The 18,357-nt window shown below is 50.0% G+C and overlaps 1 protein-coding gene across 4 annotated transcripts in view; it reads right to left on the bottom strand.

Annotated features, from left to right (window-relative positions):
- The window catches only part of GRID1 (glutamate ionotropic receptor delta type subunit 1), a 661,002-nt gene that overhangs the window by 26,627 nt on the left and 616,018 nt on the right, over window positions 1–18,357 (bottom strand). For all 4 annotated transcript variants that reach the window (XM_080640032.1, XM_080640034.1, XM_080640033.1 and 1 more), the window contains one exon: window positions 16,379–16,574. In XM_080640032.1, the coding sequence (XP_080496158.1) occupies window positions 16,379–16,574 (196 nt within the window). The remainder of the gene's footprint in view (window positions 1–16,378; window positions 16,575–18,357) is intronic.

Genomic DNA, 18,357 nt, shown 5'->3' with positions numbered 1-18,357 from the left:
TGGTAATCTGAAGGAGCAAGGTCTGGTGAATACGGCAGGTGAGTTAATACTTCCCAGGCAAGATCTTTTAACGTGTCTTTAACTGGTTTTGAAGTGTGTGATGGTGCGTCATCATGAAGCAAAATTACTTTGCCGTGTCTTCTGGCCTATTCTGGTCGTTTTACAATCAAAGCGTGGTTCAAACTAATTATTTGTTGTCAGTAACGATCAGTATTAATGATTTCACCTGGTTTTAGAAATTCATAATACACCACACTTTCCTGATCCCACCAAACGCAGAGCATTGTCTTCTTTCCGAAGCGATTTGGCCTTGCATTAGATGTTGATGGTTGACCTGGATCAACCCATGATTTTGTGCATTTGGGATTCTCAAATCCACTTTTCATCGCCAGTCACAATTTAAAAAAGACTTTCTTTCATGCATTTGAAACAACATTTTACTGATGACTTTTTGGTTTTCCATGTGTCTTTCATTCAGTTGATGTGGCACCCATTTTCCTTCCTTTAAAATCTTTCCCATTGCTTGTAAATGATCGGAAATTGCTGAGCAACGTTTTATCTTTATGCAAGTTGTTTTTGAGTTTGACATGCATCTTCATCTAATAATGCTTGTAATTGTCGGTCTTCAAACTTTTTCAGGTGACCTGGACATTCTTTGTCTTTCACATTGAAATAATCACTTTTAAAGGGTTTAAACCAGCGTTCACAAGTATCTTGAGATGGAGCATGTTCACCATAAGCTTCCCAAAGTATTCAGCAGCACTTTTTTTCAAAATAATGAATTAAAACTTCCTGCAAATGCTCTTTTTTTGGCATGAAATTCGACATTTTTAAATATCGTGAAAAAATCTATGGAACACCTTCAGGAAATTTGACATATGAAGTTTTGAAGCTTGCTGTCAAGACAAAAAAATAGCATTACATATCAAGTCGCATATATATCAACATACGTGTAACTCTGTCTATTGAAAAAAATCCGCATTATTAACTGGTACACCTAGGGCGCAAGGCAGGTCCCTGCCCAGCCAGCTCTACACAGGATCCGCCTCCTCTCCCTCCTCCTCCATTCAGGTCAACCTGACAGCTGTTGGTGAAGCATCTGTTCTCTTTCTGAGAAGCCTGATATTGCACCCACCAGCAACTAGGCCCCAGACAACCTCCAGCAGGCAGAGGACACACTGCTGCCCAGGGATTTGTCAAAATTTCAAATTGTCCAAAGGCCATGATAAACAACATTCTAATCTGAGTTCCTCCACAGGAAAGAGTAAGAATGTTCTAAAAGAAAGTGAATTGTCTGGCCTAGACACAAAAAGGTTACAAAGAGAAAAGATACAGAATAAAAAATGTCATCCTGGGGAAGGAAGCAGCCTAAGCAGGATTGACACTCATGTGGCTCACATCCCAGGAGTGAGCAGAGGGACTAGCCCTGCAATGCTCCCTGCATGCGCACAGTAGGAGGTGGGAAGCAGTGCTCCCTGCATGCGCACAGTAGGAGGTGGGAAGCAGTGCTCCCTGCATGCGCACAGCAGAAGGCTTGAGGCGATCCTCCCTGCAGGCACACAGCAGGAGGCGGTCCTCCCAGCATGTGCACAGTAAGAGGTGGGAAGCAGTGCTCCCGTATACGCACAGTAGGAGGCAGTCCTCCCGGCATGCGCACAGCAGGAGGCATGAGGCAGTGCTCCCTGTACACACACAGTAGAAGGCAGTACCCCAGGCTGTTCCTTGCATTGCCCAGGCACGATACCTGGCATACAGTTGGTGCTGAATAAATGTGTGAAGAACTGAAGGGATGAATGCTAACCTCTGGGAAGCCTGTGCCTTGAATCAAAGTGAGCTGGTCAGGGAGGCCTGCTCCCCCAGAGCGCCTCCATGGACAGCATCCACAGGCACCTGGGCCTCTGCCTGAGTCACCTCTAAGATTCCAGAACAAATCAAGTACTAATGAACAACAATCATAATAAGCACCATCCGTTCAAACCTATGTCCGCAAACTTGGGAGGGCAGGAGACTCAGCTGGAGGCAGGAGACTCAGCTGGAGGCAGGAGACTCAGCTGGAGGCATGTTCAAATACAGACACTAACCCGGCTCCCCACCCCAGTTGCTCAAGCATCAAGTCTAATGCGGGCCCAGGAATTTCATCTCTAACACGTCTTCAGGTCACGCAGCTGCTGCTGTCCCAGGGAGCACACTGTGAGAGCCGCTGTGTTGAAGTCCGCCCTTCACATCACCTACAATCTGTACAGTAACTCTGGGCAGACGTGCTGTTATTCCTGTTTTTTCTGTAACTTTGTCCAGGCATTAGTTTGCCGGAGACCACACCTCTGAACAATGAGTGCAAGAACCACCGCAGCCCCCAACTCTCACCCATACCAGGGCCGCGCCAGGTGGCCTACCCGAGCCGTTTCCTGCTTTGAGGCCCTCCAGGTGAGATGGTGCAGGTGACCTGGGAAGGACAGCTGCGGTGGAGGCCTCGGTCGGCGCTGGCTCCTCCCCGTGCCCTTCAGCCCCAAGGGCTGGGACCTGCCCTGGGTCTGTGATCACGGTTGATCCTGAGAGTGTCCCTTACTGTATGCAGACCATCCCTGCAGCTTTATATCGCACACTCTCATCCTGTGACCCCTGCGTGCTATGTCCTTTGCGGCCTTTGCTAAACGCCGCCCTGAGAGTGAGGCCCCAGCACTGCCCAGCTCAGGCGGGCGGGCACCAGGTGCTCCCCAGAACTGCAAGGAGATGCAGCGGTGGGCACGTCCTGAGGGACCCAGGCTCAGCCAGCAAGCTCTGGGCTCTCCTTTCAGGATGTGCAGCATTGGGGAGTCAGGGAATCAGAAGGACTAGCCCTGGAGGGGCAGGGCTCAACCACAGCCTCCACGTAGCCCAGATGCCGGACCCTCACGACGCAGGGCGTGGCCACTGCCCATGTGACCGGCACTGCCCATGTGACCAGCACTGCCCACACACCTCAGCACTGCCCATGTGACCGGCACTGCCCATACCCCTCGGCACTGCCCAGGTGACTGGCACTGCCCACACCCCTCAGCACTGCCCATGTGACCAGCACTGCCCATGTGACTAGCATTGCCCATGTGACCAGCCCTGCCCATGCCCCTCCACACTGCCCATGTGACCAGCACTGCCCATGCCCCTCCACACTGCCCATGTGACCAGCACTGCCCATGCCCCTCCACACTGCCCATGTGACCAGCACTGCCCATGCCCCTCCACACTGCCCATGTGACCAGCACTGCCCATGCCCCTCCACACTGCCCATGTGACTAGCACTGCCCATGCCCCTCCACACTGCCTATGTGACCAGCACTGCCCATGTGACCAGCATTGCCCATGCCCCGCCACACTGCCCATGTGACCAGCACTGCCCATGTGACCAGCATTGCCCATGCCCCGCCACACTGCCCATGTGACCAGCACTGCCCATGTGACCAGCACTGCCCATGTGACCAGCACTGCCCATGCCCCTCCACACTGCCCATGTGACCAGCACTGCCCATTTGACCAGCTGGGGTCTGAGACTAGGGCTACTGCTGGGGATTCTTGAAGTAGTAGAGACAGAAAATTCCACTTCTACCCTCACCATTTCCTCACCATTTCTGCTTTCTTTACCTGATCCTGGGAGGCATGCTTTTTACTGTTCTCTCCCCTCTTCCAGATTTGAGCTAATCCCACCTATCATCTCTCACTCTCTGCCTCTCTGTCTGTCTCTGCCCATCTCTGTTTATGCGTGTGATGTCACTCTCTCCTCTCTCTCTCTCTCTCTCTCTCTCTCTCTCTCTCTCTCTCTCTCTCACACACACACACACACACACACACACACTTTAAAAGGTGGGGGTCAAAGACAGTCCTAATCCCAGTGTGTGGGGGAGTGCAGAGCCGCAGAGCCACAGAGCGCCCATCCCTGCGGAAACAGCTCCTGCACAAATAGGGCTCTCACAGTGAGGATGGCAGTGACAGTGGCGTGGGAATACTAGGAACAGTAATAAACACGGGATAAAGAGTCCGATAATCTTTGCGCAAATTATTTAACCTTTCTGAGTTTTGCATTCCTTGTTTTCAAAAGGAAATTTTCATAAAATACCCTCAAGGGTGAAGATAAAATGAGCACAATGCCATATATAATAACTTTTTTTATAAATGTTATTTTTCTTCCCTCTCTCTCCCTCTTGTTCTTGGACAAACAACATTATACTGACAAAATGTAAATAAAAATAAGCTTAAAATTGCTAGGAATCTGGCTGATGCAATAAATCAAAACTGTTTTCAAAAGCAATCCCTCCTTGATTTTAATTTAATCAATTGACAAACCAGTTCAAATGTAAAAACTTAAATCACAAAACCAAATACAAATACTCGGTGGAAGAAATAAAGTGAAATCAGCCCGCATTTATAGCCAGTGCTAAGGCGAAGCGATGCAAGCCTGGGTGCAAAGTAACCCGAGGGCAGAGGAAATCTGGAAAATAAAACCCAAGGACAGTGAGCATCCTCCCACCCCTCTCCTGAGCAGTTTGAAAATCATCAAGTTAATGTGATGGCACTGGTACTGGTTTGATTCCAAAGCTCACCCGAGCAAATTATAATAATCGCAAAAAGTAACTAAAGAATTCGTAACGAGATTTACTTAGCAATGCTCAAAACCCAAAGGAAAGTAACTTAATAAGAGAGAAACTGTGGGGTTTTCCTTGCTTCTTGGGCTGCATTAACCCAAACCAATCAGCGTCAAACAGAATTAAGAAGCAGGCTCTACAAAGGGCAGCGCAGCCAGCTGTGGGGACCCTGCTCCAGCAGAGACTAGGGCAGTCTGAAAGCACTGAGCGAGGAAGAGCACACAGTTGGGGGTGGGGAGGAGTGTGAGGGGGGCTGAGGCTCCGCCTTGATCATGCATCTCCTCCAGTTTTGCCGAGTGTCACCAGGCAATGCCACACTTGCTGAAGTAAGAAAATACTGAGCTCCAAACCAGGGTCCAATGCTGACTAAAGCCCGAGGTTCAACAAGTCTCTTGCCCTCCTAGAGCTTTACCTGCCTCTTTAACAAAAGGAAGCACCGCTGAGCTGCTCCATGGGACACAGACCACAGGGATCCATCTGCGCCTCTCCTGTGGCCTCTGGCGCAGCAGCCTGATGATTAAACTAATCTCCTAATTGTCCAAACATTGACCAAGACCCTGACAGAAGGAAGGCTCCGGCATAAAGTAAGAAACAAAACATCTTTTATTTTTTAAATAATATACTGTCCCAGGTCAGTCTTTGTTTTCACTTTGGCCTTATAAAAATTCTAACTCAGCTTTAAGAGGAGAGCATGAAGCACACTTTTACAGTCACTGAGCTCAGCACCAGTGAATGAGTTGTGGAAATAAATGAATGGGTAACATACATACTTCAAATAGTAAATCATTGTACTAACCCACGTTTGGGGAAGGGGGGTGTCTGTGCATCAATCCGATTATTAAATGAGATATCTGACCATGATCTCACGCTAGTTCCTCAGCCATGCCAGGCCAAGGAAAAAAAGAGTTGAAAGGAAAAGGATTTCCTCCACACTCATCCACAGAACAAAAAAGCAAAATATGTAAGGAGAAAGAAAAGGGAAAAGATCACAATGAAGGATATGAGAAAAATAGAAAAAATACCCATTTATAAAAAAAAAATTCCTACAGAAGACAAATCTACAGGATTTGATTTTTAAAAAAATCCACTGAAGCCTGGGTTTTCTTTTCATCCCAAAGATCACAATAAAGTTAACTTACAGCCCTGCTTATGGTGATACTCAGTGATAGTATGTTAAGTGCTTTAAATGTTTATATCCTTTTTTGACACCATAATTCCACTTTTAAAAATTTGACCTGAAGAAATAAATTTAGTAACTGCAAATCCATTGCCAGCCATGATAACGTTCATTATAATGCCTATATTTGTGAAAAATTAGAAATCACCCAAATGACAATGGAGAAGGAAAAGTTTAAATAAATTATTTTACATGTATTTGATGAAATATTAATTAGCCATATATAACAAACCTACAGCAAGCATCATACTCAATGGGCAAAAACTAAAACCATTTCCCCTAAGAACAGGAACAAGACAGGGATGTCTGCTTTCACCACTCTTATTCAACACAATAATAGAAATCTTAGCCCCAGCCATTAGACAAGAAGAAGAAATAAAAGGCCTCCAAATTTGAAAAGAGGAAGTAAAATTCTTATTATTTGCAGATGACATGATATTGTGCATAGAAAACCCTAAAGACTCCACCAAAAAACTACTAGATTTCATAAATGAATTTAGCAATGTAGCATGATACAAAATCAACACCCTAAAATCTATGGCTTTTTATACACCAATAATGAATTCTCAAAGAGAGAAACTAAACAAACAACTCCATTTACCATTCCAACAAAATAATTAAGATACTTAGGAAAAAACTTAAACAATGAGGTAAAAGAGTTGTATTCAGAAAACTACAGGACATTGAAAAAAGATACAGGAAGATATAAACAAGTGGAAGAATACACCTTGTTCATGACTGGCAGAAGTGACATCATTAAAATGTCCATACTACCCAAGGCAATCTATAGATTCAATGCAATCCCTACTAAAATACCAACGGCATATTTCACATATCTAGAACAAACTCTCCAAAATTTTATGTGGAACCAAAAAAGATCCCAAATAGCTGCAGCAATCTTGAGAAATAAGAAGAGAGTTAGAGGGATCACAATACCAGATTTCAAGCTATATTACAAAGCCACTGTTCTCAAAACTGCCTGGTACTGGAACATGAACAGACATATAGACCAATGGAACAGAACAGAGAACCCAGAAATTGTCCCAAGCCCTCAATTAATATTTGACAAAGGAGGCAAGATCATACAATGGAGTCAAAACAGTCTCTTCAATAAACGGTACTGGGGAAATTAGACAGGTACATGCAAAAAAATGATACTATACCACCAACTTACACCATACACAAGAATAAACTCAAAATGGATAAAGGACTTAAATTTAAGTCACAAAACCGTAAAAATATTAGAAGAAACCATAAGCAGCAAAATCTCAGACATTTTTGTAGCAGTATGTTTACAGATACATTTCCTAGGGCAAAGGAAACTAAGGAGAAAATAAAGAAATGTGACTACATCAAAATAAAAAGCTTCTGAACAGCAGAATGAAAATGGAGCCCTGTTTAGGAGAACATATTTGGCTATGATACATCTGATAAAGATTTAATATCCAAAATATTTATGGAACTATTACAACTTAACAAAAGGAAGACAAACAATCCAATAAAAAAAATGTGCAAAGGACTAGTAAATAGACACTTCTCCAAAGGGGACATACAGATGCCCAAGAGACATATGAAAACATGCTCAAAGTCACTCATCATCAGAGAGATGCAAATCAAAATGACAATGAGGTACCATCTCATACCTGTCAGAAGGCTACCATCAACAAATCAGCAAATGACAAATGCTGGCCACAATGTGGAGCAAAGAGAACCCTAAACACTGCTAGTGGGAATGCAAACCGGTACAGCCATTATGAAAAACAGTATGGAGTTTCCTCAAAAAATTAAATATGGAACTGCCATTTGACCCACTGATCCCACTTCTAGGAATATATTCTAAGAAACTCGAAACATCAATCAGAAAGAATGTAGGCACCCCTATGTTCATAGTGGCATTATTTACAATAGCTAAGATCTGGAAACAGACCAAGTGGCCATCAGCAGATGTAGATAAAAAGCTGTGGCACATGTACACAGTGGAATACTATGCTGCTATAAAAAAGGATCTCTTACCCTTTGAGACAGCATGGAGGGACCTGGGGAGTATCATGCTAAGCGAAATAAGCCAGTCAGAGAAAGACAAGTATCACATGGTCTCACTCATATGTGGAATCTAATGAACAAAACAAACTGATTAACAAAATAGATCCAGAGACATAAAAGCATGAACAGACTGTGGAATCTCAGAAGGAAGTTAGGGGAGGATGGGTGGGAAGAGATCAACCAAAGAACTTGTATGCATATATGCATAACCCATGGACACAGACAATAGGGTGGTGAAGGCCTGGGGTGGGGTGTGAGGCAGGCTATAAGGGGTCACTGAAGGTGGGGGAAAAGGGGACGTATGTAATACTTTCAATAAAGATTTAACTTCAAAAATATGTATAGGGTTTTATCAATATTAAAATATTCTACTCCTCAACTGATACCATTAAGAAAATGAATGGGCAAGTTACCAACTGGGAATTATATTTGCTGTACTTATATTTCACCAAAGACCTATATCCATAAAATATTTTTAAAAACTCTTCTGAATCACACAGTGAAAATTCAAAGTGTCCAGTAAAGACTAACAAAGGACTTGAGCACACAATTTTTGGAAGAAGCTATTCGGACAGCCAATGAGCACATGAAAGAGCATGGACATCCTTAGCCACCCAATGAGCGTGGCTCAGAGCAGGTGCCCTTCACATCAGACACCCACATTGTCCAGTCAGAGACCGACAGCCCCGAACGTCCGCTGGCATGTCCAGCGGCTGAGCGCAACAGTATGCAGGATGACATGGCCAGTGGGAGTGACACTAGAATGACCACATTGGAGGTGGGGGGCAGTTTCCCACAGAGACAAACACACCACCATCCGTGACCCGGAACTCTACGCTCTCATATTTAGCAAAGATAAATGGCAATAAATCTCCACCAAAGACGTATGAAATCATCATACTGTTTTATTCCTAATTGCCATAAATGGGCAACAGCTTAAATGTACGCAACTGGAGAATAAATTAAAAAACTGAGGTTTGTTCATACAAAGGAATAGTATACCATTCAAAGGGGAAAAAAGAAGTAAGTACTGATAGCCACGACTTCACAGATAATCTCAGAGTGATTAGGCAGGAGAAAGAAACTAAGCCCAAATGTGCATATTTTATGTTTGGCCACTGATATGAATTCCGAAAGCAGGTCAATTTAATCTGTGGCACTAGAGAGTTGAGAGTGGGTGCTGCTGGGAGCAGGGAGACGAATCTAGGAAGTGACATGAGAAAGCTCTTCAAGTTGGTGGCTATGTTCTACATATCATTTTGGATGGTGAGTGCATCATTGTACACAATGGTCTAAGCCCATGAAATTAACAATATATGTGCATTTCATTGTACATCAATATATCTCATAAAAAGATGAAGTATATTTGTCTCCATACTTTCATTCACTTCTTCTCCTAACACAGAGGAGGTGCTGAGGCAGTTTGCTGGCGTCTCTGGCTGCCAGCCTGCGCTCCTGTCTACAGGGCACTCTCCACTTGGCACACTGGTGCGCCCCAGCGCCCTGGCGGCTCTCCCTCTCACAGAGCTCAGAGAGGGGAGGCCACCTGACCAAAGCCATGGACTCAAATTAGGCTGAAAATGGAATTGAATTACCAAACTCCTACACAGAAGTTATTTAAACTAATTTCTTGAGTGGATGAATCAGGAAACAACCAAATGAATAAAGAGAAGAGGCTGTCCAGCTTAGGAAATGGATAGGAGTGCCTTTGAGCAAGTAGAGATACGGGGTTATCCCCTATAGAAGGAAGGAGGCACACGGAAGCAGATCTGCAGATAGAGGACGGTCCCTGTCCCAGGGAGCAGGACTGCAGGCGCCGCGCAGGGCTGGCCCGTCCATCAGGCCCCTCCTCTAGGCTATCCGACCTGTATCAGGGTCCCTTCCATCAACCTGCCCAACTTCCCGATCAGCCCCAGAATACAGAGGGTGTCATCCCAGGAAAGCTTCTTCCTCAGGCCGCGGAGCCAGGATGCTTCCTTCCCTCACTCCCTGCGCAAGGAGAGCACTGCGGGGAAGGGCACCAGGTTCCTGTCCTCCCATGGAGGCTGAGTCCCAGGGAGACAGAGACCCATGGAAGCCGAGTCCCACGGAGGCTGAGTCCCACGGAGGCCAAGTCCCATGGAGGCTGAGTCCTCCGGGACCACTCTCCCTCCCACAGCGAGGGTTCCCCGACATTCAGCAGGGAGTGTGTGCAGTGCAGCAGTCAGGCCTCAGAGCAGCAAGCCAGGGGATGGAACAAAGGCGGGTGCTCGCGGGGATCCCCACCCACAGCCTGGTGCGGGCAAGCAGTAGGTCAGTGTGGGAGCAATAAGATGTGAGCCGTTTCCTTCTGCCTCTGTGTGTGCGCTTTGTGACGCCAGCTGCCACCAGCCCGGGGACTCGGACCTGCGCCTCTGAACACACGTGTCCAGCTCCAGGGTCTGTTCATCAGGGACCTCAGGGAGCCCTGGAGACACGCTTACACTTGAGCACTGCATTCTGTTGGGCAATGTTACTGAATGTTAGACCCGCCCGATGGAAGGGCGGCCCTGGACTACACAGAAGCCGGGTCTGCCGGATGTTACTGGATGGAGTTGAAAAGCTGAACAACATCCCACGAACAACATTGAAGTCTGATGTCATGTTACTAAGTTATATAAATTTGAATCACTTGCCAGCTCAATTCTGCATCTCAAATCTCTAACTGATATTTTTAATAGTTTGGAAATCAAAGATAAAATCACAGACTTGGAACCTTTGCTGCGACTGTGGGGTGGGGGTAGGGGGAGAGGCGCTAAGGCTTCACAGTGGGCGCCAGGCACACGCACTGCTAAGCTGATGGGAAAAAGGAAGGAACACGAAAGCATAAGGAGTAGGCCTGGCGGGGCGCTGGGTGAAAAGATGCGGACGTGGCCTTGGAGGGAGGCCACAGTGAGACTCAGAGTCAGGGGACAGGAGCAAGCCGCTGTCTCTCTGAGGCTCCGCCATTTCTACACAATGGAGTCAACACTGAGCAGGATGAAGGAATAATGAGTAGATCGTGGGCGCAGTGCCTGGCACGCAGACTGCTGGACAGGTTCCAGGCGAATAGGCCAGGCCAGGAAGAAGCTGGGTGTCAGTGTCTGGCGAGCGAGGTGGTGTGGCTGCGTGTGCCACCTGGTGCAGATGAGAGACCCAGGCCAGTGCCCCTGGACACCCACGGCTCAGATTTCTCAGAAAAGGCCAGGAAATAAACAGTTAGGCTGTGGTGGCCTCATGCTCTCTGTGACAACTGCTCCATCTGCTAAAGTAGCAGGAAAGCAGCCATAGACTGCATGTGAATAAATGAGTTTGGCTGTTTCAATAAAACTTTATTGATGAAAACAGGTGATGGGCCAGACTTAGCCTGTGGACAGTAATTTGCCAATCCTTGGTCTAGTCTTGCCTCTAGTGACCGTCGCAGGTGGCTGGGGGGCAGGAAGGCAGCCTCTCCCTTCTCTGAGGACCAGAGGGTCTCTTCCCTAAGAGAAGTACCCAGAGATAAGCCTGAGTGGGACCCTGACGCCATCCCCTGTCCCCTCCACCCCAGAAGCTAGGAGGGTAACCAGCTCATTGATGGCACCAATTACCTCCCCAATGTGTGTGCCTTGGCTCAGTCAGACAGCAGACAGATGACTCACTCATGGACAATCACTATTTACTGAAACTTAACGGTTGCCAGAGAGGTTTGTTGGAAAACCTGTATAAATCAGTAAAACTTCTCCCTCTTTACAAATTCCTTCCTGCTCTCCATCAGAGCCCAGAAAGGGCCCTGTCCTTGTCTGAGTGGACCTGGCAGGAAGCAGGGCTCCTAGGGGTGGGCACCATGACGGAATCCTCACCCCGGCTCCAGGATGGTGGACGGTGACTGCCTCTGCCAGGCTACTCCCAGCCATCACACCCCTGCTCCCACACCTTTCCTTTTGTGCAGAAGTGGCCATCTTTTTAATCAACTCGTTTAACATCTATATATATAAAAGCCTAAGCGACCATCACAACCGAATGGACGACCAAACAGTCTGCATGGGGTGACCAGGCCAGCAGGGGGGTCAGTGAGGGGCGACCAAACAACTGAACAGCAGGCTGTGTGGGGCAACCAGGCCAGCAGGGGGAGGCAGTAAGGGGCTACCAGGATGGGGGGGCAGTTAGGGGCAACTAGGCCAGCAGTGGGGGGAAGTTGGGGGTGACCAGGCCAGAAGGGGGGGAAGTTAGGGACAATCAGGCAGGCAGGCAGGTGAGCAGTTTGGAGCCAGTGGTCCCGGATTGTGAGAGGGATGTCCGACTGCCAGTTTAGGCCCGATCCTGGGTATCGGGCCTAAACCGGCAGTTCGACATCCCCCAGGGGGTCCTGGATTGGAGAGGGTGCAGGCTGGGCTGAGGGGACCCCCCACCTCATGCACGAATTTCATGCACCGGGCCTCTAGTTTATTATAATGAGAACCAAAAACTTAAAAAAAAATAGCCTTGAATCTAAAACTAACACAGACCCTGACTTCTGTCCACTCACAGGCTGTCCTCCCCTGCTCTCCCTCTGCACAGCCCCCGGCATGGACCTTGTGTTGCATCGTCACTGTGTACGTGGGGGGGGGGGGGGTGCGAGAATCTTCCATATTATTAAAAGGGTATCATGTTGTAAGTTATTTCCATTAGCGGACCCGGGTGAAATTGCGTTTACTCATTCTTATTCTGCTAAGTTTCATCCATACTATTACACGGCGCTGGAGTGGATTCATTCTCTGCTGGTTACATGTTTGGCTTGTTAATGCTCAGTTGGATTGTTTCCAGGGTTTTGGCTCCACAGCAAGGTTCCCATGGCCTCTCTTGTCTCTGGGATGCTTATGGAAGCTCATTTTGGGTGGATACATAGGAGTGGAACTGATGGGTCATAGGGTATATAAATATTCCATTTTATAAAAGAATGGCACACTTGTTTCTGAAGTGGCTGTACTGAGGACACTCTCCCAGCGATTAGCCACCTGTCACACCTGCCCATCTCTCATTTTGTGTGAGTCTAGTTGATGGAAAATGAAATATCTTTTTGGTCTCAACTGGCATTTCCTGGATCACTAATGATTTTGAATATCTCCTCACATAATTATTGGCCATATGTGTTGTCTCTTCTGTGCAAGTCTTTAGCCTACTTTTCTATTAAATTGTTTGAACTTTTCTCACTGATTTGTAGAAGTTCTTCATGTAATCTGGATATTAGTCCTGTATTGGGTACATGCCTTGTAAATATCCCCTGCCACTGTGATATGTACTTTTTTATTTTTTAAGTGTCTTGTAGGTAATAGAAGTTTAATAAAGTCAGAAGTAGCTATCCTTTCTTTCATCACAAGTGCTTTTGTAGCACTGCTGCAATGAACCCTGGGAGTTCCCTGTGTGGGTGGAGGATGGCTCTGAGAGATGAGGAAGCAGGGAGAGATGCTCAAAGGCCACTTGGCCCAGGCTGCACATTAATTAGAGGCCTTACATCAACTTTGTACTCATTATCTCCACATGAGGCACCTACAGCACAAGCTGCCCTGCCAGGGATGAGGGGAGACCGACCACTGAGGGTCAGAGTGCCATCCTATGCAGGTGTTAATAAATCAGTAAGCATGGCAATAGCAACATTGGTGTTGCATTTTATTACTTTTGCTAAGGTATCACTTGGTTAAATGTAAATATTCAAGGTCTGTCATAACATGAACTTTTATGTGTTTTAAGTGTCTGGAGACCCCAGATTTGCCCCAGCCTCACTCAACTTTGAGGGTTCCTGGTGGGAAAAGTGCCACAGGTGCTGGAGGGCATGGAGCTGGGACCCGCACTCACCTGTTTCAGGTGGAGCTGAGACCTGCAGGCACCTGTGCCAGGTGGAGCTGGGACCCGCAGGCACCTGTGTCAGGTGGAGCTGGGACCCGCAGGCACCTGTGCCAGGTGGAGCTGGGACCTGAAGACACCTGTGCCAGGTGAATCTGGGACCCGCAGGCACCTGTGTCAGGTGGAGCTGGGACCTGAAGATACCTGTGCCAGGTGGAGCTGGGACCCGCAGGCACCTGTGTCAGGTGGAGCTGGGACCCGCAAGCACCTGTGTCAGGCGGAGCTGGGACCTGAAGACACCTGTGCCAGATGGAGCTGGGACCTGAAGACACCTGTGCCAGGTGGAGCTGGGACCCGCAGGCACCTGTATCAGGTGGAGCTGGGACCCGCAGGCACCTGTGTCAGGTGGAGCTGGGACCTGAAGACACCTGTGCCAGGTGGAGCTGGGACCCGCAGACACCTGTGTCAGGTGGAGCTGGGACCTGAAGACACCTGTGCCAGGTGGAGCTGGGACCCGCAGGCACCTGTGCCAGGTGGAGCTGGGACCCGCAGACACCTGTGTCAGGTGGAGCTGGGACCTGAAGACACCTGTGCCAGGTGGAGCTGGGACCCGCAGGCACCTGTGTCAGGTGGAGCTGGGACCCGCAGGCACCTGTGCCAGGCGGAGCTGGGACCTGAAGACACCTGTGCCAGATGGAGCTGGGACCTGAAGACACCTGTGCCAGGCGGAGCTGGGACCCGCAGGCACCTGTGTCAGGTGGAGCTGGGACCCGCAGGCACCTGTGTCAGGTGGAGCTGGGACCCGCAGGCACCTGTGTCAGGTGGAGCTGGGACCTGAAGACACCTGTGCCAGGTGGAGCTGGGACCCGCAGGCACCTGTGTCAGGCGGAGCTGGGACCCGCAGGCACCTGTGTCAGGTGGAGCTGGGACCCGCAGGCACCTGTGCCAGGCGGAGCTGGGACCTGAAGACACCTGTGCCAGGTGGAGCTGGGACCTGCAGGCACCTGTGTCAGGCGGAGCTGGGACCTGAAGACACCTGTGTCAGGTGGAGCTGGGACCCGCAGGCACCTGTGTCAGGCGGAGCTGGGACCTGCAGGCACCTGTGGAAGGTGGAGCTGGGACCCCCATCCACCTGTGGCAGGCTCCAGAACCAGACACTCTGCTGTCTAAGTGGCTGAACACTTTGTACTAACTGCAGTGTGAGAACGCGTGCCCATGGGATCTCACTCCACAAGGAGCACAGAGCCAGTCGCTGTGTCCGCCCCCCTGGACAGGAGCCACACTCAGCCTGAATGTCCCCTTGCTCTGTAGCAAGACCCAGGCCTCTGCCTCTCTCCCTGGGCCTGTGGGCTCCCCTGGGGGGGGGGGGCTGCGAGGGTTCTGAGGACCCTTGTCATCATGAAGAGCAGGCCAGTGGGTCCTGGTGGCCCTGGAGTCTTCCCCAGATGGTCCCCTCATAGCCACGGTGCTCTGCAGTAAGATCATCTGCCAGCAAGTGGCTGGGGATATGGAACACAGGTATGTGCACGTGTGTGAGTATGTGGGGGTGTGGGTGACAGTGTGTGAGAACCTGTGAGACGGTCACACAGAGGGGACTTACACCAGAAAAAAGTGAGGAGACACCGAGGCAGGCTGGACAGGGGTGTGTATGTATGTGACATTGTGTGTGTGAGTCTGTCTGAGGGTGTGTATGTGAGAGAGAGGCGCATGACATGTGTGTGGAAGGTGCCATAGGTACAAGGGAGGGGGTGCTGAGGCACCCTGGCCAGTGCCTGCTCACAGGGGCGCGTCTCTCTCCCACCATTCGCTAATGACCACAGGGACAGCAGCCCTGGAGGCCAACACCACTGGACAGAGGGTCCCACCACCGGCAGCTCCTGACACCACCTTCCTCTCACCATCTTCCTCCTCACTGACTGCCAAGGCCCCAGAATTGACTCTAGGTCCCGCGGTATGCCCCAGACTCTGACAGGAGGAAGATTTTCATATACATGTTACTAATTTTCTTTCATTTCTGACACTTCTATTATAGAGAAAGGGCAAATAGCAATATAAAAATATTTCCTCTAATTAATCCCCTTTTAATGTGCACGAATTTCATGCGCCTGGCCACTAGTGGGATAATAATGATTAATTCAGTTCACAGTGGAAATTAACTGAAATAAATGAGCAAATTCTAACACACTCCTGAAGAATGTGATGGCTTTTCTGCACCCTTCCCCTCTCCTGGCTTCTTCTAGCCTTACCCTCCCTCAGTTTCCCCCAACACATCCTGCATCCTCGGCTCGATGCCCTCACCAGCATCTTCCAGGCACAACCTTCGCCACCGGCAGACCCACACACACTGCCCTCCCTCCCTCCACGTGTCGCCTGGCCTCTCATTTTCTTTTGCAAACTGTTCTCATGCGGGGTGGCAGGCACCGCTGGGTCAGCATCCTATGAGACCACAGGAAGGAGACCCATGTCTCAGGCTTAAGCTGCCTGCTCTTCACTGACCCCTTGAAAACTGACCCTTTGGTATGTAACAAGCAACCCCCCTGTGTGTTGCCACGAATGTGTGTCTACCCAGGAAACGTGCATCCCACGTGGCAGCCACGTGCTGGGAGAAATGCCGATCTCCCTGCTGGAGGTGGAAGCTCTGCAGTGACAGGGCTGTTCAAAATGATGCCCGGTGTGGGGGAGGATGACCCCACCCACGGCACCTGCACAGCACCCGCCGGCCCGGGGGCCAGCTCCTGCCTACCTTCCTGATGCCTTCCGAAGGGCTGGACACACAGTTGTCTGTCCCCCCGTTCTTGCTGATGGTCCGCCAGAGCTCGGCAAATGTGCTGTCCTGCTCCAGGGGGTTGGTGCCCTTGGCTCGAAAGTACTCATACACGGCAGAGCCGCGCACCGTGCCGTAGGGCAGCTCCACCTGCTTGGACAGGTCCTGGAACGTCCTGAAATGCAAACAGGCTGTGAGCCACGGGCCCAGGCTGCCCACCGAAGGGCCAAACATGGGCTGTGAGGCCTCCTGAGGCCCGAGCCCAGGAGTGGCCCCTGACCCACATTGCTCACCCCGACCCCAGCAGCACAGACCCCTCAGCCCAGGGCGAGACTTGCCAAGGCCGCCGTCTATCAAAGTTGTGTTTCCTCAGTGAAGATTAATTCAGTAAAGTTCTGAGCACCTCAGACCAGGGCCTGTACTGAGCTCAAGGGACAAAGGATGAGTAGGTCATGACCCTGCTCTCCAGGAGCTCAGAGTCCAGCTGTGGAGACTCGCAGAGACAATCTCCAAGTGAGCCTGAGGGCAAGTGGGAGGCGGGTACTGGCGGTCTCCACCCAACAGCCAGAGCACAGGGAAGAAGGCATGCTGGGAAGTTGAGGACAGCCACTGTCCTGGAGCCCCAGAGCTGGCGCGGCACAGACGCCCTGGGAAACTGTGCCAGTTTAGAGGCGGGCCCTCCACAGCTGGCAGCTGGGCCAAGGTCCACCCACTGTCACCCTCTGAGCATCTCCCACCACTTCGTTTTTCAACAAAGAGATAAATCTGGGCTTTTCTATGAGATCACTTGATTTTTAAGTATTGACAATTATTTAAAAGATGGCAAAGATAAAACAAAAACAAAACGCTTCTGAGGGCCTTGGGTGGCTGTCCATGAGGAGAAGCCGGTAGCTCGGGCCAGGTGCGCAGTGAAGGAGGGAGTGTCCGGGAAAGCCTAGAGCCACCCGGGACTGCAGAGGAGGAAAGCCCTGGGTGAGTACAGTCCGGCCAGTGTGCTCCACGCTCAGCTGCGCAAGATGTGCGTCCCGGCTCAGTGTGTTGCGAGAATGTCTCACACAAAACAGAACTGCAGGGAACGAAGGCCTCAGTGGTGAGGAGCCTGTTCCTCCAGCTCCAGTCGCTCAGCCTGTACTCATGTCTCTTCTGGAAACCTGTCTCCTTTTTATCAACAGGAACCCCATCCCCACCTCTCACTGAGTCAGAGTTCCGAGGAGACCCAATCTCCTCCACCTGACCTTCACACCCTCCTCCCCTGGCCTCGTCTCCGCTGGGCCCCCTCCACAGCCGGAGCCTCTGCTGAAATGAGAAGTCCCCGTCCAGGTCCCCGTCCCAGGCCCAGGCCACAGCGGCCCTCTCCCTGGGGTCCCTTAGCTCACTCACCCACCCATAGGCTTCTGCTTCCACAAACCTCTTGAAGACCCAGTGCCACTCTCCCCGGAAGCCATGGCTGTGCCCCCTCCCTAGGCCACTCTGTGCTCTGCTGCCTTCAGAGGCTGCACGCAGCCCAGTGAGGGCAGGAGGGTCAGAGGCCAATCTTCGCCTGCCCCAGCACCCCCTCACAGCCCTGAGGCCTGGCAAGTTCCCTAAAGTCTGTGCCTCAGTTTTCTAATCTTTTAGAAGTAAGGTCAGAAGCAGAGCCTGCCGCGGAGGAGGTGGTGTGCTCTGCCTCAAAGCAGCAGTGCCCAAGGCAGACCCATGTGTGATGCGGAGCCAGCGCTGGGCACCAGGGGTGTGTCACTGGAGGTGTGTCTTCCGTGGAGTGTGACAGCCTGAGGACTGAGGCTGGGTGCCCTCCTGCCCTGCAGCGCTGGCCCCGGCTCCCCCAGCCTCAGCCAGCGCCAAGGACGCCTCTTGCTCTGCAGCCGCTCTGCTCTTCTGCAGCCCTGGCTCAGCGCAGGACCAGAGCTCAGCATTCATTTCAATGCATCACAGATGAAAGGAAGCACAAAATAACACAT

This window comes from Plecotus auritus (genome assembly GCF_963455305.1).
Source record: "Plecotus auritus genome assembly, chromosome: 9".
NCBI classification, from domain to species: domain Eukaryota; kingdom Metazoa; phylum Chordata; class Mammalia; order Chiroptera; family Vespertilionidae; genus Plecotus; species Plecotus auritus.
Note: the sequence above shows the minus strand (reverse complement) of the source record. Positions and strands in the feature narration are given on the sequence as shown.